Below are 25,101 nucleotides of genomic sequence, written 5' to 3' on the forward strand. Positions count from 1 at the left end.
TTGCGAAGTTAGACTTTAGGCTGATTTTATATCCAGACCAAAAAAACAGAGGAAGTACATCATTTTAGCTGCCCAACATGTACTCTCGTTTAGTAAAAAGTGCTATTAATAAATAAAAAGTTACATCTCTATTGCTTGGGCTATGGATCTGGTACGACCGCGCGCCGCCGTCTTGTAAGTCTGGACCTTCTGTTAGTTGATGCCTTGTGTAGTATGATCACGGGCGCTCGCGAGGCGGCGGATTTTTTATCCGCCGGCCGATGCGTAGCAGCCCCATCAAAATATTGTTTACTTGCTGTCGTCCAATATATATACTAGGTGCATTGCGATTTGCATCTTGAATCTTGAGCACCTTCCAATGGAAACAACACCCATCCAGCTCGTGAGCTACACTTTCCTCTGCGTCCTTGTCGTCACCGTACTCCTCAAGCTCAGGTCAGCCTCTGGTAGCCGGCCGAACCTGCCTCCGGGCCCATGGGCCCTGCCGGTGGTCGGCCACATGCACTTCCTGCTCGGCGCCCTGCCGCACCAGGCCATGCGCAGTCTCTCCCGGCGGCACGGCCCCGTGATGCTCCTCCGCCTCGGCCACGTCCCGACGCTCGTGCTCTCCTCCGCTGAGGCGGCCAGGCAGCTGATGAAGGTCCACGACGCCGCCTTCGCGAACCGGCCCGTGTACACCCCCGCGGACGTCTTCACCAACGGCGGCCAGAACATCTCCTTCGCGCGCCACGACAGCCGGCACTGGAAGGCCGTCCGGAAGCTCTGCACCGTGGAGCTGCTCAGCCCGAGGCGCGTCCGCTCGTTCCGCCCTGTCCGGGAGGAGGAGGCGGCGAGGCTCGTGCGGTCCGTCGCTGACGCTGGCGCCCTCGTCGATGTCGGCGAGAGAGTGAAGGTCATGATGAACGACGTCATCATGAGGGTTTCCGTCGGCGACCGGTGCCAGCAGAGGGCGCTGTACCTCAAGGAGCTGGATAGGGCGATCGACCTCATGTCCGGGTTCAACTTGACCGACCTGTTCCCGACGTCGCGGCTGGCGCGGGTGCTCGGCAGCCGGTCCCCTAGGGCGACGTGGGAGGTGCACGGGAGGATCCAGTCCATCATGGACGCCATGGTCCATGAGCACAAGATGGCGATGGGGAGCGAGGAAGCCAGCGCCGGCCATGAGAGGGAGGACATCCTCACCACTCTGCTACGGTTCCAGAGAGACGGTGGGATGGGTGGCATCGCCCTCACAAACGAAAATGTCAGCGGCGTCTTGTTCGTAAGTCACCACTCACCAGTCACCACCAGTCAAGACCTCTAGCTACCATGCATCATCTCTTGCACCGCATCTGCAGAGTATAAACTGTTGCAGTTTTTATCACCAGGACGTTTTTTCCGCGGGGTCGGAAACCACGGCGACAACGACGATCTGGGCCATGCCAGAGCTTATCAGAAACCCACGGATAATGGCCATCGCGCAATCTGAAGTGCGGCGGGTGCTCCAAGGCAAAACCAAGGTGGCGGAGGCCGACATCGACGGCCGGCTCCACTACCTCCAGATGGTCATCAAGGAGACCTTCAGGTTGCACCCTCCGGTGCCGTTGCTCATCCCCAGGTTGTGCACGGAACAGCGCAAGATCATGGGCTTCGACGTGCCTCCGGGCACCACCGTGTTCGCGAACGTGTGGGCGATCGGTAGGGACGAGAAGAGCTGGACCGACGCCGAAGAGTTCAAGCCTGAGAGGTTTGAGAGCGAGATGGTGGACTATGGTGGGACGGACTTCAGATTCCTCCCAGGTGGTGTGGGCCGGAGGATGTGCCCCGGTATGATGTTTGGTGTGTCAAACATCGAGATTGCTCTCGCGAGCCTTCTCTATCACTTCAACTGGAGGTTTCCTGGTGACGGAAATGGAAATAAGCTTGATATGACCGAGGCCTATGGTATGACGACGCGACGGAAGACTAAGCTCTTGTTGGAAGCTATTGCTTTTGAGCCTTAGCCTGCTAGTCCAAGTAACCATGTCGGTTTACGTGTCTATGTTCCAAGAGGTGTAATAAATCTTATTTGGCTGTTGAGATCGGTAAAATATATCTTTCATTCAGATATTGCTTTTGGCTCTAGGGTTTATATATGCACTTGCGTGTCAAAAATTTATTTTTCCCAGGTCAGAAAGAGGTCTTGGTACCACACCTTCCTTTTTACGTTGAGTAAAGGATTTCATTCATGTCCTGAATCAGCATCCCTGCGTATGAAAATCCCAAATTCTCCTCCATGTACAGTGTTTGTTGCGCCACACCAGTTCGCCATATATCCCTGCGTCATGACAAGGTAATTCTCCTTGCACTACCACATCAACATAACTGGTATGCAAAAAAATTAAATGCAACTTCACGTTGCTTCTACCAAACATTATCAAACCACCACTTCACACATCTCTACATAAAACAAACATGCTGCTATAACTTAACTTCACACATAACCTTTCCCCTCTTGTATCATCAAGATGAGTCTCAGACAGAAAAAGGATATCTGGACCGTGCTGCTTCTGGATTTCCAGAAGCAAACAAATTGCCGCCCTTGACAGTTCTTCATGAATGTATGAAACTCAAGGCTAGTCAGGAGTAGTTCTTCATGAATGTATCTTGCGGACGGTAGATGGTGGGCTGCCATGTTACCAATCGCAGATGGGTATCTTTACCCCTTCTTCTTTAATATATAATACGCCCACTCATGCATATCTGAGAGAAAAAAAAAATTGCCGCCCTTGGCAGTTCCAACTCAGTTTAGCTTGGTAGATCTCTTATCCAACGATGTTGAAAGAAAGCAATCAGATGATCTACAATTACTTCCTTAGCCAGTGCATACACCTCATGAAGATGGTGTTCTTCATGATTTAGAACAACTTGCAATACCTCAACATGCCTAACGCATTCATTCAGGTTTTTTGCTCATTCTATAGGTAGGAGTACTTTCCAATATGTACACAGAGGTTTTATTGACCATACATCATGTGCTTTGCGTGTTCAATCTGCCGTACTGTCAGCTACTTTTGGTGTGTCCGCCTTACAACTAGAGATTTGGCATTCAAACCACGCTGAAAAAGAAATACTTACATGAGTGTCCGGCTCCTTTCTAGTCACCTGTAACTGTAATGGATCATACAAAGGAGAATCGTTTCACCGAATGGGTTATAATTCTGTCAAAAGCTTAAATACAAAGCTGCAGCCAAAGTGGAATTGTGGGATACTAAGCTAATGAATAATAATATTTTGTTAATAAACAGTCGCTTAACCAGTCCCGACCTAGCTACACCTACTTTTGATCCAAGTTTTGTATAGCTACCCGTCTTGGCCAACAATTGTTGGAGGATCAACAAGATGCATATAAAGATCCAGTTGGAAGATCAACAAGATCCATACAAAGATCCTGTGATTATGTGAATCGATTAACTTGATTAATCTCAACCTGACTACCAGCTGTTGATCTCATAACTGCCCCTCTTTGTTTCAACGCAACTACCCATCTTCTCGTCTGCCTAGCTAGCTAGCCAACAACCTAAGGTAAGGATTAACAAGATGCACATAAAGATCATAGATCCAAGCCTGTCATAGTTATTACTAGCATGTATGAAAATTATGATATATCGACAAATGTAGCATGTCATTATGGAAAGAAAAATATTGTTCGTCGCACCTCAGGTGCAAGAATACGTACTGTTTATGGGGACTAAACTCTAAACACACACAGATTATCACTAGATATACCGTGCATGTCATGTTAATCAAACAGTCACAACTTCTGTCAGCATATGAGTTCTTGAGAAAGAAGGAAAGGTAAATCTAAATTCAACATCATTGTTTAAAGATCTTCATGGTGGAATCATAAGCTACTTAAGTAGCCTGATCGCTACTTGCTCATCCAACCTTACCCAAAACCGAAACACAGCAGCAAAAACCAAGACAGGGACGACCATACTCACCTCCAAAGTTAGCTGTGGTCTCCGGCATGGAGAAAACCGTAGGACTAGCTCTGCTGCTACTCTTCACTCTCCTGACCACGACGCATCGGTTCGCGGATGGCCAGGCCTACTGCCGGTCGCAGATCAGCCTCGCAAACGAGGCGTGCAGCCTGAGGACCTTCCCGGGGTCGAGGCCCCCCTACGTGCCCCGGCAGCTACTCAACGAAACCTCCACGTCGACGACACCCGGCAGCAAGGACTACGAGCTTCGGTCCCGGGACGACGACGACGACGGTGACGACGAAGAAGGGGGAGAACACGAGGGGCGGCACCGGCGTCGACAGCGGCACCGCCACAGCGCCGCCAACAGCGAGATGGACCCGCGTGACACGGCCTGCTGCCGGCGGCTGATGGCCATCGACAACTCGTGCATCTGCCAGGCGTCGGCGCGCCTCCCGGTGTTCATGACCGCGGTGTGGCACGTCATCAAGCTCACGCCGGTCGAGGGCTGCGAGGTCACCTTCGAGTGCCCTGGCGCCTTGTCACCGCTGGGCTGATCTCATTACATTGGTCAATTGATTGCGATTATGTCTACTACACCAAATCGAGATTGAATTCTACTGCTTGATCCATATTGTAATAAAGATAGATTAACACAGAAGCTGTACTATCATTGAGAAGATATAAATTACTACATTCTGAACTGAAGTCGGATCCATCGACTACATTGTATTTTATTTTCTCACTGTAATCCGGAACTAGCGAGCGACCAATCACCTGAACTGAAGTCCAGTTTGTCATCCAAGGACGGCAAAGGCAGGTTGGCGAGATCAGCCGCGGCAATGAGATCGTTGCTGGCGAGATCCTCCGCCACGAATGGCTCGCCCATCTGCCGCTCATCCGCGTACGGGAGCGCCTCATGCGGCATGACCGCCGCCGGCAGTGGCGGCGACGCCGGCGATGTCAAAGAAGGCATGCACGGCGCCGCCTCCGCCCCCGCATCTTGCTTCAATCTCATCTCCGACTGATTCGATTCATCTGATACAAGATCGATCTTGTGGCCGTTGCGACTCAAGTCTGCCGGCGACGCCGTCACAATCGCAACGTGAACGTAGCCGCTTAAGGAGAAGCGCGTCACGAAGTCATCGTAGGCCGCTTTGGCCTCCGCCTCGGAAGGGAAGGTGCCGATCCATCGGCGGATGTTGAGGCGATGGCTCCGGAAGTCGGCCACCCACCGGCCGGGCTGTCTTTCATAGACGCCACGAAACTTTCTCGAGGGTGGTTTAGCCACTTTGGCGCCGCGCATCCTCGGCACCCGCCGCCGGCGGCCGCTCAAGTGTCTGGCTTGAAGAATGGTTAGGGTGTCGAAGGTGTAAACCGCAGTGATCTTATTTGCCATGCATCTCGCGGCTAGCCTCTCCTCCTCTTCTTCTCCCTCAGGCGTCGCCTCCTCGGCGGCGCACGGGGGCCCCCTCCTCCACCTTCCGGCCCCCTCTCCCTGCATGGCCGGCGCCTCCTCAACGCCCGCAATGCGCCCCTCGTCCGCTGCCGTTCCCAGATCTGCGCCCTGCTTGGCGATGGATGGGCAGCCACCTGCTTGGACGCCCTCCTCTGCCCCCCGCGTGCTCTGGAGCCTTCAATGCCACCGCAGGGCATGGGGGTGCAGGCGGGGACGACCGCTAGGCCGCGCCGTCAATCAATGATCTGCGTTCCTCCTCGACCTGGCTCTGGCCCCGCCACCCGCATTGATGGCGAGGGCCTCCTTTCTACAAGCGTCCCCCACCGCGCTCCGCCCATTCCAAGCCCTCTCCTTTCAGCGAGCTTCTGCGCAAGAAGGCCTGGAGCAAGTGCTTCAAGTGTTTTGAGCCCAACCACAAGATTGCTACTTGCTCAAATCTTCCCAAGTGCCTCCTGTGTGGTCTCTCTGGTCACAAAGCTAGGCGGTGCTCGGCTCGAAATCCGGCGAGTCCCTGCCCCCCGACGCTGCAATCCCCGCCGCTCCCTCCTCCTCCACCAGGCACTCCACCACCCTGTGCTGTTCGTGCTCCCATGGATGCCCCGACGGCTGACGTGGAGGTGAGGCGCGGCACGGTGGTGGCTTCAGCGCGCAGATCCGCATCAATGGCGGAAGCGGAACGACGTCTCTCCAGGTGTGGCGTCGTGGCGGTCATTGTCGGCTTCCACCCCTCCATCGACCTGCCCGCCGTCAAGCATGCGATGGCACAGCGCTTTCGCATCCACAGTGACAACATCAAGGTCTCCTTGCGGGTGTTGGGAGAGTACCTGCTCATCTTCGACGATGCGCGTGTCCGCGACGCCGCCATTGCCATCCAAGGGCCGCTCACCATTGGAAGGGTGTCGTTCGTGCTCTCTCCTTGGACTCGTTTCCGCAGAGCCACTCCTTCCAAGTTGCTCTTTAAGGCCAGGATTTGCTTGGAGGGCGTCCGTGAGCATGCTTGGGATGTGGATTCGGTCAGAAACCTCTTTGATCCTTCTATGATCATTGATGGGATTGACCAGGAGGTGCGGTCGGAGGAGGAGACGGGTTGTCTGCGCCTTTGGGTGTGGACAGATGATGTCCAGAAGTTCAAGACGAGAGGTGTGCTGCAATTGGAAGAACCAAGGGAGCGGGGCTCTCCGGAGATGCAGTTCCCGGAGCTGGGGATATTCGAAGATGCGCCGGAACGTTGGGGACAGGTTGGCCTGCTCGGCCATCCTGTTCTCATCCATCTGGACAGGGTGGTGGATTTTCGATACCCACCTGATTCGAGCTCGGACAGCGGACAAAGCTTCAGCAGCGACATCAGCGGCATGCCGTCTGAGATCTCCTCCACGCCTCCCTGGCCGGCAAGATGGGGCTATCGGTGGTACCTGCACTATGAGGATGGGGACTTCCCACCACCGCCTGCCAGAGCATCGGCGCATTCTAGTCTTCGCTTTCCCGAGCAAAGCGATGGAGGTGACGACGGAGCTGGCGGTAGAGGAGCCGGAGCGAGAAGAAACCCTCCCAGCCAGGGCTATAGGAGACGACAGTATGGCCAGGGGCCAGGGCATGCTGGTCCCTCACAGGAAGGACGCGGCAGCGCGGGTGCTGCCGGGGTGTTCGGAGATGGCCGGCGGGTTGCTGCCGGCGGCGGCGGCGGTTGCAAGGATGCCTTGGCGACGCACTCCCCTCCCTCGCTCATTGATGCCGAGTTCATTGCAGCGCCGTCAGGCGGTGTGGACCCGTTCGCGTGCTCAGCCGATGTTCCTGTCCTGCCATTGGATGACGGGGAGGGGATGGGGCGTCTGTCGGCGGATGATGGTTTGGCAACTGATGAGTCGCCAGCCGTTGAGGGACAGATGGCCAGTTGCCCTTCCCTCCTTAGTTTGGGGAGGAGGGCCTCTGCCACTGGCTCTGCTGCTGGCTCCCTTGCAGCAAGCGCTGACCAGCAGGCGACGGACCGTCTGCATGGTTGCATGGCAGGAATATGCCAAGGAGATGCCATACCCCCCCTCCCTGAGCCGTTTGTCCTGACCGCCGAGCCGTGCGCTGGGCCTCTCGAGCAAGAAACGGGCCTCTCAAAGCGGCCTCCAACAGAAATCAGGCCGGGCCTCCCTCCCGCCTCTGCCGGCAAGCACGCTGGACTGAGCCCAATTGAAGAAGCCTCCCAGCCCACAAGCAAGGATGCCGAGCCAAATATCGTCCTGGACCAGATCTCTTCCTTCCTCAACGCCTTATCCACCAATGATGTTGCCGAGCTGCCGCCGCCACTGATCATCTCCTCGCAGCCGCCGGCACCGATGGCTCCCACCCCACCACCCCCAACGAACAAGGCCAAGGATGCCTTCCCTCATAGGAGCAGCGGCAGGCTGGCGGCCAAGCCGTCGCGGGTTCTGAGCGCCATGGACAAGGCCCGGCTGGTTCTGATGCGGAAGGAGGGGATCGTCTCCAGTGAGGCCCCCCCCCTCTCCTGATGCACTCAAGAGGTATAAGGAGCTGTACAAGGAGGAACTACCTCAACACTTCATCGACGCCGTCTCTGCCCTGGTGGAGGCAACAGATGTGGGCAAGAGCAAGAAGAAGGTTCCCAAGATGACTGCTGCGGGAAGGATGGTGGCGGCCTAACCACTACGGCCTGTTGATGCATCTGATGTTGCTTTAGTTATCCATGTTTAGTTTCCTTCAGCCATTTGGTCGGTCTGGTCAGCTGGCGCTATTGGGATGCCAACCCCTGCTGGTCCCTTGTCAGTTATTTCGTTTTTAGTTTGTTTCAAGACTTAGTTGGCTCTCTTCGTATTCCTATCCTCGAGGGCTTTTGACGCTTTGTCACAGATGTGCGTCTCTGTTTGTTCTCAAGTTCAGATTGTCATGGAGGGGCTTGCTGTTAGGTCACTTGCTTTGGGCCTTCATGCTGTTGTTCAGGGCCTCCCCCTCAGCTGCTAGATGGCGGCTGGATGCAACTAGGTTCTTATGGATCTAAACCTTTTCAACTGGAATGTTCGTGGTCTGCACAACCCGGCTAAGCGAAGGACAGTTGCTAAACTGATTGCTGATCTGAAGTGTAACATTGTCTGCCTGCAAGAGACAAAATTGGAGATGATGGACATAATTTTGGTTGCTGAATCCGTTGGTGCCAGATTTTCTGACAACTTTGTGTACAAGCCAGCGGCTGGCTCCAGAGGGGGGATTTTGATTGCTTGTTCTGATGATTTCTCAGTTGAGCCGTTGCTGTCAATCCCTGATGAGTTCTCTATTACAGCTACGATAACGGACAAATCTAACAATGCTTCTTGGAGTATCACTGCTGTTTATGGCCCCCAGAACACGCCTGACAAGCTCCGGTTCCTCACTGAGCTTGCTGCTTTGAAACCACTTGTGTTGAAAGAGTGGCTTGTGTTAGGTGATTTCAACCTAATTTGTAAGGCTGAAGAAAAAAGCAACACCAATGTTAACTTTAGACTGATGGGTCAATTCAGAAATACCATTGATTTGCTGGAAATGAGAGACTTGCCGCTGTGTGGGAAGAAATTCACTTGGTCCAATGAAAGAGCAGGCACAACTCTTACGAGGATAGATCGTATGCTCATATCCAATGACTGGGAGCTGAGATACCCCCAATACCAGCTCTCTCTCGCATCGTCTGCTGTCTCGGACCACTCCCCGTTGTTGCTCAAGAAGATGGATGTCAAGGTGTTTAAAGGGTTCAGATTTGAAGCTTACTGGTTGAAGTTGCAGGACATCGATGAAGTGGTCTCTCTGAGCTGGAATAAGCCTCTAGCATCGGCAGAACCAGTGAGACGACTGCACGCTAAGCTTGCCCGCACTGCTCTGGCTCTGAAAAGATGGGAGAAAAAGATAAAATCTGCTTCCAACCTGGCCTTCAACGTAGAAAATGAGGTTATTTTCAACCTGGATTTGGCAATGGAAGAGCGTGAGCTCTCGGAAGCTGAATGGAGCCTTCGTCGAAAGCTCAAGGCCAGACTGCTCGGTATAGCAGCCATGGGGCGGATCGCTTGGCGCCAGCGCTCAAGGATCACCAAGATCAAAGCTAGCGATGCGAGCTCAAAGCTCTTCCACCTCCGAGCAAATGGGCGTAGGAGGAAAAACCACATTCCCAGCCTTCAAAGCCAAAATGGCGCTGTCACTGATCACAAACTGAAGGAAGAAATTCTCCTGAACCACTTCAAATCCTTGATGGGGACAAGAGACTCTGGAAGATTGACAATTAATTGGGCACAGCTGCAGCACCCAACGGCGGACCTGCAGCACCTCGAGTTGCCTTTCACGGAAGACGAGATCAAGGGTGCAGTTTTTGATTTGCATGATGAGAAAGCACCGGGGCCGGATGGTTTCATTGGAAAATTCTTCAAGAGGTTCTGGAGCCTCATAAAGGACGATTTGGTTGCAGCTGTTCATCAATTATTTTGCCTTAGGGGGGGCAACTGGAGATTGCTCAATTCAGCCCACATTGTTTTGCTTCCAAAATCTACAGCTGCTAGATGTGCCTCTGATTTCAGACCTGTGAGTCTAATTCATAGTTTTGCAAAGATTTTTTGCAAACTTCTGGCAAACCGATTGGGCCCTGAGTTACAGAAGCTGATCTCCTGCACTCAAAGTGCGTTCATTCAGGGAAGGTCTATACAAGACAACTTCCTCTACGTCCAGAACACCATAAAGAATGCATACAAGAAGAACATTCCTCTGGTTTTCCTGAAGCTTGATTTTGCCAAGGCTTTTGACTCCGTTCATTGGCCGTATCTGATTGATGTCATGAAGGCCTATGGTTTTGGACAACGATGGAGAGATATCATTTGCCAGCTTCTTGCATCCTCCTCATCACGGATTCTGCTGAATGGTTGCCCTGGACCGGCGTTTACCCACTTGAAGGGCTTGCGGCAGGGAGATCCTCTGTCCCCAATGCTGTTTATTCTGGCCATGGACCCACCGCTGCGTATGTTAGATGCGGCTACGGCCAGAGGCCTACTTGAACCAATTCCTCAGAATGTTGTCAGAATGAGAGCAAGTTTATATGCGGACGATGCTGCTATTTTTGTATCCCCAAACCATTTGCAGATCATGGCCACTCTCAGTATTCTTGAGGCTTTTGGCAACATCTCTGGTCTAAAAATCAACCCTGCAAAATGTGTTGCATACCCTATCCGCTGCCACCAGGTGGAATTACAGAGCATGCTCCCGGATTTCGAGGGATCTGTTGGTTCCTTCCCCTGCAAATATCTGGGGCTTCCCCTCTCCTTCAGAAGATTAAGGAGAATTGATCTGCAACCTTTCCTTGGCAAAGGGGCTGGGAGGATGAGCATTTGGAAGGGGAAACTACTGAACCGGACTGGCCGTCTGGACCTGATCAATTCAGTCATATCGGCGACGATCACCTTTTTTCTTACATCCTTCACCCCAAGTGGTTGGTTCACTAGGAAGTTTGACAAACTGAGAAGGAACTTCCTCTGGAATGCTGACGAAGAGGCCCACGGTGGCAAGTGCCTTGTAAACTGGAAGAGGATCCGTGCCCCAAAGAATGTGGGAGGTCTAGGCATTAAGGATATCCAGGCTTTCGGTAGAGCCCTCCGTCTCAGATGGCCATGGTTTGAATGGGACAACCTGGATAGGCCATGGAAAGGAACTCCTGTCCCGTGTGAGATGGCTGACCTAAATCTTTTCGCGGCCTGCACCTCGATCTCCCTAGGGGATGGCTTGACGGCCAAATTCTGGTCCCATAGGTGGCTAGGAGGAAACGCACCAAAGGAATTAGCGCCTGGGCTGTATAATCTAGCCAGATCGAAGCAGCTAACAGTCCGCGAGGCCCTGCACAATGGGTCTTGGATGCGAGGGCTAAGGAATATCAACTCTGCCATCCTTATGGATTCGTTCATTGATCTATGGTGGAGATTGCAGGAAACTGTACTATTGCCAAGACCGGACACAATCTCCTGGAACTTCTCGCCGAATGGGAATACTCGGCTAAATCGGCATACCTTGTGCAGTTCCTCACTAGGATACCACAGCCACATCTTCACAGCGTTTGGAACATCAAAGCTGAGCGAAAAATCAAATTCTTTGTCTGGACACTTTTGCAGAACAGACTCTGGACTGCTGACAGGTTGCTTGCGAGGCGGTGGGATCATAACGATGCTTGTTCGGGCTGTGATCAAACCCTGGAAACTGCCAAACACCTGATCCTTGAATGCCCATTCGCTAAAGAGGTGTGGTTCAGAGCCAGTGCTTCTTTTCCCCTAGCCGCCCAGGCTGCATCGAGTGCATCTTCTATTCTGTCGTGGTGGCGCAAGGTTAGAGCCCTGAAGAAGAAAGGAAAAGAGATGGATAACTGTACTGCGGCTGTATACATTGCTTGGCATCTGTGGCTTGAGAGAAACAACAGGATTTTCCAGGCAAAGTGTAGCACAAGCTCCACGGTCCTCATGCTTGTTAGAGACGAGATCAGCCTCCTAATGAAGGCCTGGGAGTAGTCGTTATTGTTTCGGCAGCGTGGCTGCTTGTTTTTCTTTCTTCTTCCTAATCTACTCTCTCTGGCTGTACTCTCGTTACAGTCTTGTACAGTTGTTCCCCCTCCTATAATGAAAAGCAGAGCTCCTGTAGTTCCGGTAAAAAAAAAAAGAATGGTTAGGGTTTCTCTGGTGAGGATGTAACGACAAGTGTCTCAAGACCCAGTACGCATCCGGGTTCTGAATTTGGCATCGTGCACCTGTTTGTTACCTCACTGCCATATTCATCGAGATAAGCATAGGCCCATCATGTTTCTCGCTCGCCTGAACAAGCATAAATAGGCCTGCATGGTGCGCCCCATTAACAGGTAGAGTATTGTTCCTAAAAAAACAAGTAGAGTATTTTCTTCCTTCTTCTAATAAATAAAGAGAGTATTTACTTCGTTTTATTCTTGCAAAAATCCTAATACAGTATTCATTCAATCATATATAAACTGTCTCATGATAAGGGAAATTTTAGTGTTTATCCAAAAGGTGTAATGTTTATTTAAAAATATTCGTAAAATTATGATTTTTTATGTAATTGGTAAAGTGTTCTCACATTTTAAGTAGACGTTCATGTAATTAAAAAGTGTTCACCTGTTTTAGAAATGTTGCTGTAATTTAAAAAAACATCCACGCCTTTTTGAAAATGTTCATCTAATTTGAAAATAATACCATTTTGTAAATATTATTTTATTGTTACACTACTAGGGAAAAGCCTATCAGTAGCGCGGGTTTGAGGGCTATCAGTAGCGTAGGGTACCGCGCTACTGATACGGCGCTACAGCTAACACTTAGCAGTAGTGCGTTCCTGCCCGCGCTACTGTTATAGCTACTTAGCTGTAACGCTTTCCATACAAGCGCTACTGATAATCTAACTAGTAGTAGCGTTTTTCGTGACCCGCGCTACCACTATTCTGTTTTTCATTTTTTTTGTATTTATACGCCGTTATACAAATTTTGATACAGTACCAATTAAGAGGTTATTATATCATTATGTCCATTAATATATCATTATGAGGAAGAAACATGGATTAGATTCATTTGGATGATCCATCCAAATGAATCTAATCCGCGTTACTTCCATCAATGATATAATAATTAATCATGATCATAATAACAAATCATAATGATAATCATGATCAATATCATCATCATATTAATATAAAAACTCTTGCATCATATCATCACCAACAACACTAGCTAATAATCATCATAATCATTACCACCAACACTATTTAATCATCATAGTCATAGTGTATCTATCTAATCACCACCAACACTAGCTAATAATAACCATCATAGGCATTACCACCAACACTATCTATTTAATCGTCATAGTCATAGTGTAGCACATCATCATCTTCAAACTCATTCTAGCTAGCTAATCACTCCTGCTGCTCTCTCTCAGGTAAAATAGCATAGAACATGTGTAGCACTCCTGCTTCATCATATTGGAGAATGCAGATGAACCTGTATCCTAATTGTGGGCCGCGCTTCTGATTGCTACCTCCAAGTACTTCTCTGCTGCGATCCTTCACAATTTTGCTTCAGTCTTTGACTATTAAGACTTGCTCGCTTCCAGAAATCTTGAATGCACTCATGTGTAATGTAGGATGTCTTGGACGTAAGCTAACCATTCTCATGCGACCTTTAGACTCGATCCAATGAGGCACAACTATCATCGGCAATCCTTGTTGGAGAACATCATAGTAACATACTTAGCAATGAAGTTTACGTTAAAAACTAATGTATGCAAAAGATGCACTGAGGACAAATAGTAATTGTTTTACCATCCTTCCTAAATAGATGTGACCGTAGTTCAATATGCATACTAGTGGTCGCACGTTTTGAGTACTAATATTTCGAAGTCCCGGAAAATAATCTGTCTTACGGTATCAAGATCCTCAAGCCATGAAACATAATGACTTATCTCCTCGCAGTTTAGTTCAGCCCCGGGATAGCAGTAGGTGTTGTCTACCAAGCGCCGGATATGTTTGATTGAATGGAAATAAGTTGTCAATAGAAATTAGTTGTCAACTATTTTTAAATAAACAATATCCAAGACATAAATATGGTTGAGAAACTCACATAATGGTAGAACTGGAGGCGTCTGCACATCGACCCAAATGTCGATATTACCTTCAATATCATCTTCCGGACAAATATCAAAGGTGATAAGCATATCAGGCTCAAATACATAATCCTTGCATAGTGCTCTCTAATTTTTGCATTCAAAATAGGTGTAGGTGTCTGCATTGTATAATTTTGCCGCAAAAGTATAACCATGCTCGGTCCTCAAGTGAACTCTCTTTACCTCCATACTTTTCATAGTATTGAAACCAATCTTATCCAAAACATAAATTCTTGCATGGCAGGGGATACGCTAGTAGAATAGTAAAAAAATAAAATTATAAGTTGAAGCAAAAGTCATGCTTAATTACGAAAAAAGACTTGTCGTTCTAACTTACTGTATCCACTTCGTGTTGGGGAACGTAGCATGCAATTCCAAAAAATTTCCTACGATCACGCAAGATCTATCTAGGAGACGCATAGCAACGAGAGGGGGAGAGTGTGTCCACGTACCCTTATAGACCAAAAGCAGAAGCGTTAGGTTAACGCGGTTGATGTAGTCGAACGTCTTCACGATCCAACCGATCTAGTACCGAACGTACGGCACCTCCGAGTTCAGCACACGTTCAGCTCGATGACGTCCCTCGCACTCTTGATCCAGCAGAGGGTCGAGGGAGAGTTCCGTCAGCACGATGGCGTGGTGACGGTGATGGTGATGTGATCCATGCAGGGCTTCACCTAAGCACTACGCGAATATGACTGCAGGAGTAAACCGTGGACAGAGACGCCGCACACGGCTTGGAACAATTGGTGTGTCTCCAAGGGGTGCCCTGCCCACGTATATAAAGGAGGGAGAGGGAGGGAGGCAGCCCTAGGGGCGCGCCAAGGAGAGGGGAGTTCTACTAGGACTCAAAGTCCTAGTAGGATTCGGCCCCCCTCTATTCCTTCTCATGGAGGTGGAAAGGAGGAAGGAGTAGGAGGAGGCGAAGGAAAGGGGGCGCCGCGCCCTCCCCTACTCCAATTCGGCCTCCTTCCATGGAGGGGGCCGCCACCCCTATGTGGGCTGGTGCGCCTCTCTCTTATGGCCCATAGGGCTCATAACTTTCCCCGGGGGGTTCCGGTAACCCCCCGGAACTCCGATATGTACCCGGTACCCCTCGGAACCCTTCCGGTGTCTGAATACTATCATCAAATATATCAATCTTTACCTCTCGACCATTTCGAGACTCCTCGTCATGTCCGTGATCTTATCCGGGACTCCGAACAGTCTTCGGTCACCAAAACACATAACCCATAATACAAATCGTCATCGAACGTTAAGCGTGCAGACCCTATGGGTTCAAGAACTATGTAGACATGACCGAGACACATCTCCGATCAATAACCAACAGCGGAACCTGGATGCCTATATTGGTTCCTACATATTCTATGAAGCTCTTTATCGGTCAAACCGTAATGACAACATACGTCATTCCCTTTGTCATCGGTATGTTACTTGCCCGAGATTCAATCTTCGGTATCTTCATACCTAGTTAAATCTTGTTACCGACAAGTCTCTTTACTTGTTCCGTAATGCATCATCCCGTAACTAAGTCATTAGTCACATTGCTTGCAAGGCTTATCATGATGTGCATTACCGAGAGGGCCCAGAGATACCTCTCCGATACTCGGAGTGACAAATCCTAATCTTGATTTATGCCAACCCAACAAACACCTTCAGAGATACCTGTAGAGCATCTTTATAATCACCTAGTTACGTTGTGACATTTGATAGCACACAAGGTATTCCTCCGGCGTTCGGGAGTTGCATAATCTCATAGTCAAAGGAATATGTATAAGTCATGAAGAAAGCAATAGCAATAAAACTTAACAATCATTATGCTAAGCTAACGGATGGGTCTTGTCCATCACATCATTCTCCTAATGATGTGATCCCGTTCATCAAATGACAACACATGTCTATGGTTAGGAAACTTAACCATCGTTTATAAACGAGCTAGTCTAGTAGAGACTTACTAGGGACACAGTGTTTTGTCTATGTATTCACACATGTATCAAGTTCTCGGTTAATACCATTCTAGCATGAATAATAAACATTTATCATGATATAAGGAAATATAAAATAACAACTTTATTGCCTCTAGGGCATATTTTCTTCACTTCGAAGGTCTCCTCCAGCTTCATGCTGAAGCGCCTACCACCAACTAGGTGAGGCCTGTCGCACAGGCCGCGCTCATCTTTGCGGTATTAGCACATACCGAATTCCTTTTCGTCGTCAGACATTTCCTATGTTCATATTTGAAACATTCAAAGAAAATCGATCGAAGGCAACTACCAGGAAACTCAACACACAGATCACTACTACTCAATATGTAACGGGTTGAATTTAGGTCTGTCGAGTCTTCCTTCCTAAACTCTCATCTCACGTATATGGTGGGCACTCCCTCTCTGATATTGCGATCGTCGGTGATGGTCGCTACTCCTTTCCCTAGTGCATTACAAATATCTAGCACAAGGAAAAGAAAGAGAAGCGACCCCCATGACAACAGTCGGTATTCTTCTTCTCTCATATATGGTGGACACTCCCTCACCATTTCGACCGTCGATGATGGTCGCTACTCCTACTTCCCCTAGTGCGTAACAAAGGTCTAGCACAAAGAGAAGAAGGAGAAGCGACCCCCACGACAACAGTCGGCATTCTACCTCTCTCAAATATATATATGGTGGACACTCTCGCTCACTGAAAGACACACGAGCTGAAATAGACCTAAAGTCAACCCGTTCAATATATCGAGCAATGACTAGAAAATATGCACTAAGTTTTGCCGAAATATCATTGAATTCCCGTTCTGGCAAATCACAAGCACTCGATATGCCCTACATTGTAGCACAAGTCATGCTAAAATTCATGAAAATTTTTGGCATGACTTTTGCTAAAGACAGGACGTATCGAGCACCTGAAATTTGCAGGGACAGAAACGAATCAACATTCTGGCAAAACATGGGCCACTCGGAGGCACATTACAAACAAGAACACCAAGCCCTCCTCTATATTCAGAATGCATCATCATCGACATCAATGACATGGAAACTATATAGCACTAGCATTTTCATCATCGACATTTACTACACATTATCATTTGGCTATTCTCATCTAGAGGTCTGCTACCTCTTGAGCACTGCGTTGGTTTTCCCTTGAAGAGGAAAGGGTGATGTAGCAAAGTGGCGTAAGTATTTCCCTCAGTTTTTGAGAACCAAGGTATCAATCCAGTAGGAGGCCACACTCAAGTCCCTTGCACCTACACAAACAAATAAGAACCTTGCAACCAACGCAATAAAGGGGTTCTCAATCCCTTCACGGCAACTTGCAAAAGTGAGATCTGATAGAGATGATAAGATAATATTTTTGGTATTTTTATGATAAAGACTAAAAGTAAAGAAAGCAAAAGTAAACGGTAATAGAAATAACGGTAGATTAATATGATAGAGAATAGACCCGGGGGCCATAGGTTTCACTAGTGGCTTCTCTCAAGATAGCATAAGTATTACGGTGGGTGAACAAATTACTGTCGAGCAATTGATAGAATTGAGCATAGTTATGAGAATATCTAGGTATGATCATGTATATAGGCATCACGTCCGTGACAAGTAGACCGACTCCTGCCTGCATCTACTACTATTACTCCACACATCGACCGCTATCCAGCATGCATCTAGAATATTAAGTTCATAAGAACGGAGTAACGCTTTAAGCAAGATGACATGATCTAGAGGGATAAACTCATGCAATATGATATAAACCCCCATCTTTTTATCCTCGATGGCAACAATACAATACGTGTTGTTTCCCCTACTGTCACTGGGATCAAGCACTGCAAGATTGAACCCAAAGCTAAGCACTTCTCCCATTGCAAGAAAGATCAATCTAGTAGGCCAAACCAAACTGATAATTCGAAAAGACTTGCAAAGATAACCAATCATACATAAAAGAATTCAGAGAAGATTCAAATATTGTTCATAGATAATCTTGATCATAAACCCACAATTCATCGGATCTCGACAAACACACCGCAAAAGAAGATTACATCAAATAGATCTCCAAGAGAATCGAGGAGAACTTTGTATTCAGATCCAAAGAGAGAGAAGAAGCCATCTAGCTAATAACTACGGACCCGAAGGTCTGAGGTAAACTATTCACACATCATCGGAGAGGCTATGGTGTTGAGGTAAACTATTCACACACGTTCAGCTCGATGACGTCCCTCGAACTCTTGATCCAGCAGAGGGTCGAGGGAGAGTTCCGTCAGCACGATGGCGTGGTGACGGTGTTGGTGATGTGATCCGTGCAGGGCTTCACCTAAGCACTACGCGAATATGACTGCGGGAGTAAACCGTGGACAGAGACGCCGCACACGGCTTGGAACAATTGGTGTGTCTCCAAGGGGTGCCCTGCCCACGTATATAAAGGATGGAGAGGGAGGAAGGCAGCCCTAGGGGCGCCCCAAGGAGAGGGGAGTTCTACTAGGACTCAAAGTCCTAGTAGGATTCGACCCCCCTCTATTCCTTCTCATGGAGGGGGAAAGGAGGAAGGAGTAGGAGGAGGCGAAGGAAAGGGGGCGCCGCACCCTCCCCTACTCCAATTCGGCCTCCTTCCATGGAGGGGGGCGCCACCCCTATGTGGGCTGGTGCGCCTCTCTCTTATGGCCCATAGGGCCCATAACTTTCCCCGGGGGGTTCCGGTAACCCCCCGGAACTCCGATATGTACCCGGTACCCCTCGGAACCCTTCCGGTGTCTGAATACTATCATCAAATATATCAATCTTTACCTCTCGACCATTTCGAGACTCCTCGTCATGTCCGTGATCTTATTCGGGACTCCGAACAATCTTCGGTCACCAAAACACATAACCCATAATACAAATCGTCATCGAACGTTAAGCGTGCAGACCCTATGGGTTCAAGAACTATGTAGACATGACCGAGACACATCTCCGATCAATAACCAACAGCGGAACCTGGATGCCTATATTGGTTCCTACATATTCTATGAAGATCTTTATCGGTCAAACCGTAATGACAACATACGTCATTCCCTTTGTCATCGGTATGTTACTTGCCCCAGATTCGATCTTCGGTATCTTCATACCTAGTTAAATCTTGTTACCGACAAGTCTCTTTACTTGTTCCGTAATGCATCATCCCGTAACTAAGTCATTAGTCACATTGCTTGCAAGGCTTATCATGATGTGCATTACCGAGAGGGCCCAGAGATACCTCTCCGATACTCGGAGTGACAAATCCTAATCTCGATTTATGCCAACCCAACAAACACCTTCAGAGATACCTGTAGAGCATCTTTATAATCACCTAGTTACGTTGTGACATTTGATAGCACACAAGGTATTCCTCCGGCGTTCGGGAGTTGCATAATCTCATAGTCAAAGGAATATGTATAAGTCATGAGGAAAGCAATAGCAATAAAACTTAACAATCATTATGCTAAGCTAACGGATGGGTCTTGTCCATCACATCATTCTCCTAATGATGTGATCCCGTTCATCAAATGACAACACATGTCTATGGTTAGGAAACTTAACCATCGTTTATAAACGAGCTAGTCTAGTAGAGACTTACTAGGGACACAGTGTTTAGTCTATTTATTCACACATGTATCAAGTTCTCGGTTAATACCATTCTAGCATGAATAATAAACATTTATCATGATATAAGGAAATATAAAATAACAACTTTATTGCCTCTAGGGCATATTTTCTTCACTTCGAAGGTCTCCTCCAGCTTCATGCTGAAGCGCCTACCACCAACTAGGTGAGGCCTGTCGCACAGGCCGCGCTCATCTTTGCGGTATTAGCACATACCGAATTCCTTTTCGTCGTCAGACATTTCCTATGTTCATATTTGAAACATTAAAAGAAAATCAATCGAAGGCAACTACCAGGATACTCAACACACAGATCACTACTACTCAATATGTAACGGGTTGAATTTAGGTCTGTCGAGTCTTCCTTCCTAAACTCTCATCTCACGTATATGGTGGGCACTCCCTCTCTGATATTGCGATTGTCGGTGATGGTCGCTACTCCTTCTCTCCCTAGTGCATTACAAATATCTAGCACAAGGAAAAGAAAGAGAAGCGACCCCCATGACAACAGTCGGCATTCTTCTTCTCTCATATATGGTGGACACTCCCTCACCATTTCGACCGTCGATGATGGTCGCTACTCCTACTTCCCCTAGTGCGTAACAAAGGTCTAGCACAAAGAGAAGAAGGAGAAGCGACCCCCACGACAACAGTCGGAATTCTACCTCTCTCAAATATATATATGGTGGACACTCTCGCTCACTGAAAGACACACGAGCCGAAATAGACCTAAAGTCAACCCGTTCAATATATCGAGCAATGACTAGAAAATATGCACTAAGTTTTGCCGAAATATCATTGAATTCCCATTCTGGCAAATCACAAGCACTCGATATGCCCTACATTGTAGCACAAGTCATGCTAAAATTCATGAAAAATTTCGGCATGACTTTTGCTAAAGACAGGACGTATCGAGCGCCTGAAATTTGCCGGGACGGAAACGAATCAACATTCTGGCAAAACATGGGCCACTCGGAGGCACATTACAAACAAGAACACCAAGCCCTCCTCTATATTCAGAATGCATCATCATCGACATCAATGACATGGAAACTATATAGCACTAGCATTTTCATCATCGACATTTACTACACATTATCATTTGGCTATTCTCATCTAGAGGTCTGCTACCTTGTGAGCACTGCGTTGGTTTTCCCTTGAAGAGGAAAGAGTGATGCAGCAGAGTAGCGTAAGTATTTCCCTCAGTTTTTGAGAGCCAAGGTATCAATCCAGTAGGAGGCCACACTCAAGTCCCTTGCACCTACACAAACAAATAAGAACCTTGCAACCAACGCGATAAAGGGGCTGTCGATCCCTTCACGGCCACTTGCAAAAGTGAGATCTGATAGAGATGATAAGATAATATTTTTGGTATTTTTATGATAAAGACTAAAAGTAAAGAAAGCAAAAGTAAACGGTAATAGAAATAATGGTAGATTAATATGATAGAGAATAGACCCGGGGGCCATAGGTTTCACTAGTGGCTTCTCTCAAGATAGCATAAGTATTACGGTGGGTGAACAAATTACTATCGAGCAATTGATAGAATTGAGCATAGTTATGAGAATATCTAGGTATGATCATGTATATAGGCATCACGTCCGTGACAAGTAGACCGACTCCTGCCTGCATCTACTACTATTACTCCACACATCGACCGCTATCCAGCATGCATCTAGAGTATTAAGTTCATAAGAACGGAGTAACGCTTTAAGCAAGATGACATGATCTAGAGGGATAAACTCATGAAATATGATATAAACCCCCATCTTTTTATCCTCGATGGCAACAATACAATACGTGTTGTTTCCCCTACTGTCACTGGGATCGAGCACCGCAAGATTGAACCCAAAGCTAAGCACTTCTTCCATTGTAAGAAAGATCAATCTAGTAGGCCAAACCAAACTGATAATTCGAAAAGACTTGCAAAGATAACCAACATAGAAGAATTCAGAGAAGATTCAAATATTGTTCATAGATAATCTTGATCATAAACCCAGAATTCATCGGATCTCGACAAACACACCGCAAAAGAAGATTACATCAAATAGATCTCCAAGAGAATCGAGGAGAACTTTGTATTCAGATCCAAAGAGAGAGAAGAAGCCATCTAGCTAATAACTATGGACCCGAAGGTCTGAGGTAAACTATTCACACATCATCGGAGAGGCTATGGTGTTGATGTAGAAGCCCTCCGTGATCAATGCCCCTTTCGGCAGGACGCCGGAAAAGGCCCCAAGATGGGATCTCACGGGTACAGAAGGTTGCAGCGGTGGAATTAGGTTTTCGTCTCCGTATCTGATAGTTTGGGGGTACGTAGGTATATATAGGAGGAAGAAGTACGTCGGTGGAGCAACATGGGCCCCAGGAGGGTGGAGGGCGCGCCCCCCTGCCTCGTGCTCTCCTGGTTGATTTCTTGACGTAGACTCCAAGTCCTCTGGATCACGTTCGTTCCGAAAATCACGTTCCCGAAGGTTTCATTCCGTTTGGACTCCGTTTGATATTCTGTGAAACACTGAAATAGGCAAAAAACAACAATTCGGGCTGGGCCTCCGGTTAATAGGTTAGTCCCAAAAATAATATGAAAGTGTATAATAAAGCCCGTTAATCATCCAAAACATAATATAATATAGCATGGAACAATAAAAAATTATAGATACGTTGGAGACATATCAAGCATCCCCAAGCTTAATTCCTGCTCGTCCTCGAGTAGGTAAATGATAAAAAACAGAATTTTTGATGTGGAATGCTTACTTAGCATAATTTTCAATGTAATTCTCTTAATTGTGGTATGAATATTCAGATCCGAAAGATTCAAGATAAAAGTTTAATATTGACATAAAAATTATAATACTTCAAGCATACTAACCAAGCAATTATGTCTTCTCAAAATAACATGGCCAAAGAAAGTTATCCCTACAAAATCATATAGTCTGACTATGCTCTATCTTCACCACACAAAATATTTAAATCATGCACAACCCCGATGACAAGGCAAGCAATTGTTTCATACTTTTGGTGTTCTCAAACTTTTTCAATCTTCACGCAATACATGAGCGTGAGCCATGGACATAACACTATATGTGGAATAGAATGGTGGTTGTGGAGAAGACAAAGAAGAGAAGATAGTCTCACATCAACTAGGCGTATCAACGGGCTATGGAGATGCCCGTCAATAGATATCAGTGTGAGTGAGTAGGGATTGCCATGCAACGGATGCACTAGAACTATAAATATATGAAAGCTCAACAAAAGAAACTAAGTGGGTGTGCATCCAACTCGCTTGCTCACGAAGACCTAGGGCATTTTGAGGAAGCCCATCATTGAAATATACAAGCCAAGTTATATAATGAAAAATTCCCACTAGTATATGAAAGTGATATCATAGGAGACTCTCTATCATGAAGATCATGGTGCTACTTTGAAGCACAAGTGTGGTAAAAGGATAGTAACATTGTCCCTTCTCTCTTTTTCTCTTTTTTTTATTTGGGCCTTTTTTATGGCCTCTTTTTTTTCTCTTTCTCTTTTTTTTTATTTTTCGTCCGGAGTCTCATCCCGACTTGTGGGGGAATCATAGTCTCCACCATCCTTTCCTGACTTGGGACAATGCTCTAATAATGATGACCATCATACTTTTATTTACTTACAACCCAACAATTACAACTCAATACTTAGAACAAAAATATGACTCTAGGTGAATGCCTCCGGTGGAGTACCGAGATATGCAATGAATCAAGAGTGACATGTATGAAATAATTATGAACGGTGGCTTTGCCACAAATACGATGTCAACTACATGATCATGCAAAGCAATATGACAATGATGAAGCGTGTCATAGTAAACGGAACGGTGGTAAGTTGCATGGCAATATATCTCGGAATGGCTATGGAAATGCCATAATAGGTAGGTATGGTGGCTGTTTTGAGGAAGGTATATGGTGGGTGTATGATACCGGCGAAAAGTGCGCGGTATTAGAGAGGCTAGCAATGGTGGAAGGAAGAGAGTGCGTATAATCCATGGACTCAACATTAGTCATAAAGAACTCATATACTTATTGCAAAAATCTACAAGTTATCAAAGCAAAGTATTACACACATGCTCCTAGGGGGATAGATTGGTAGGAAAAGACCATCGCTCGTCCCCGACCGCCACTCATAAGGAAGACAATAAATAAATAAATCATGCTCCGACTTCATCACATAACGGTTCACCATACGTGCATGCTATGGGAATCACAAACTTTAACACAAGTATTCCTCAAATCCACAACTACTCAACTAGCATGACTCTAATATCACCATCTTCATATCTCAAAACAATTATCAAGCATCAAACTTCTCATAGTATTCAACACACTTAGAAGGAAAAATTTTTACTAGTCCTGGATGGCTATTACTTTAGGTCTAATTTTTCAATTTAAGAAAATTACCATGCTGTTTTGTAGGACTCTCAAAATAATATAAGTGAAGCATGAGAGAACAATAGTTTCTATAAAACAAATCCACCACCATGCTCTAAAAGATATAAGTGAAGCACTAGAGCAAAAACTATATAGCTCAAAAGGTATAAGTGAAGCACATAGAGTATTCTAATAAATTTCGAATCATGTGTGTCTCTCTCAAAAGGTGTGTACAGCAAGGATGATCGTGGTAAACTAAAAACAAAGACTCAAATCATACAAGACGCTCCAAGCAAAACACTTATCATGTGGTGAATAAAAATATAGCTCCAAGTAAAGTTACCGATGGAAGTAGACGAAAGAGGGGATGCCTTCTGGGGCATCCCCAAGCTTTGGCTTTTTGGTGTCCTTAGATTATCTTGGGGTGCCATGGGCATCCCCAAGCTTAGGCTCTTGCCACTCCTTGTTACATAATCCATTAAATCTTTTACCCAAAACTTGAAAACTTCACAACACAAAACTTAGTAGAAAATCTCGTGAGCTCCGTTAGCGAAAGAAAACAAAACACCACTTCAAGGTACTGTAATGAACTCATTCTTTATTTATATTGGTATTAAACCTACTGTATTCCAACTTATCTATGGTTTATAAACTATTTTACTAGCCATAGATTCATCAAAATAAGCAAACAACACACGAAAAACAGAATCTGTCAAAAACAGAACAGTCTGTAGTAATCTGTAACTAACGCAAACTTCTGGAACTCAACAAAATCTACCAAAATAGGAAGGCTTAGACAATTTGTTTATTGATCAGCAGCAATTGGAATCAGTATTTTATCACGTTCTGGTGATTTTTAACAATTGTTTTCGTGAACAGAAAGTTTCTGGAATTTTCAGCAAGATCAAATAACTATCATCCAAGAAGATCCTATAGGTTTAACTTGGCACAAAAACTAATTAAAACATAAAAACAAGTCTAACCAGAGGCTAGATCAAATATTTATTCCTAAACAGAAGCAAAAAAACAAAAAAACTAAAATAA

At 46.8% G+C, this 25,101-nt stretch overlaps 2 protein-coding genes across 2 annotated transcripts; both read left to right on the forward strand.

The window, feature by feature from the left end:
- Positions 1-358: 358 nt before the first annotated feature.
- LOC109731985 (zealexin A1 synthase) lies at positions 359-1,982 on the forward strand. Its single transcript, XM_020291170.4, has 2 exons — positions 359-1,261; positions 1,368-1,982. Exons 1-2 carry the CDS (start codon positions 359-361, stop codon positions 1,980-1,982), a joined length of 1,518 nt encoding a protein of 505 aa, XP_020146759.2.
- Positions 1,983-3,988: 2,006 nt separating this feature from the next.
- LOC109732000 (uncharacterized) lies at positions 3,989-4,498 on the forward strand. The gene has a single exon (XM_020291181.1). The coding sequence runs from the start codon at positions 3,989-3,991 to the stop codon at positions 4,496-4,498; it is 510 nt and encodes a 169-aa protein (XP_020146770.1).
- Positions 4,499-25,101: the final 20,603 nt, after the last annotated feature.

The sequence above is a fragment of the Aegilops tauschii genome, chromosome 7 (assembly GCF_002575655.3).
Source record: "Aegilops tauschii subsp. strangulata cultivar AL8/78 chromosome 7, Aet v6.0, whole genome shotgun sequence".
Classification (NCBI taxonomy): Eukaryota; Viridiplantae; Streptophyta; class Magnoliopsida; order Poales; family Poaceae; genus Aegilops; species Aegilops tauschii.

Excerpts from the sequence above, each read along its gene's own strand:
- LOC109731985 (XM_020291170.4), top strand. The coding sequence starts at position 359 with ATGGAAACAACACCCATCCAGCTCGTGAGCTACACTTTCCTCTGCGTC. Across the intron at positions 1,262-1,367 it reads ATGTCAGCGGCGTCTTGTTC|GACGTTTTTTCCGCGGGGTC; the intron begins GTAAGTCACCAC and ends TTTTATCACCAG.
- LOC109732000 (XM_020291181.1), top strand. The coding sequence starts at position 3,989 with ATGGAGAAAACCGTAGGACTAGCTCTGCTGCTACTCTTCACTCTCCTG.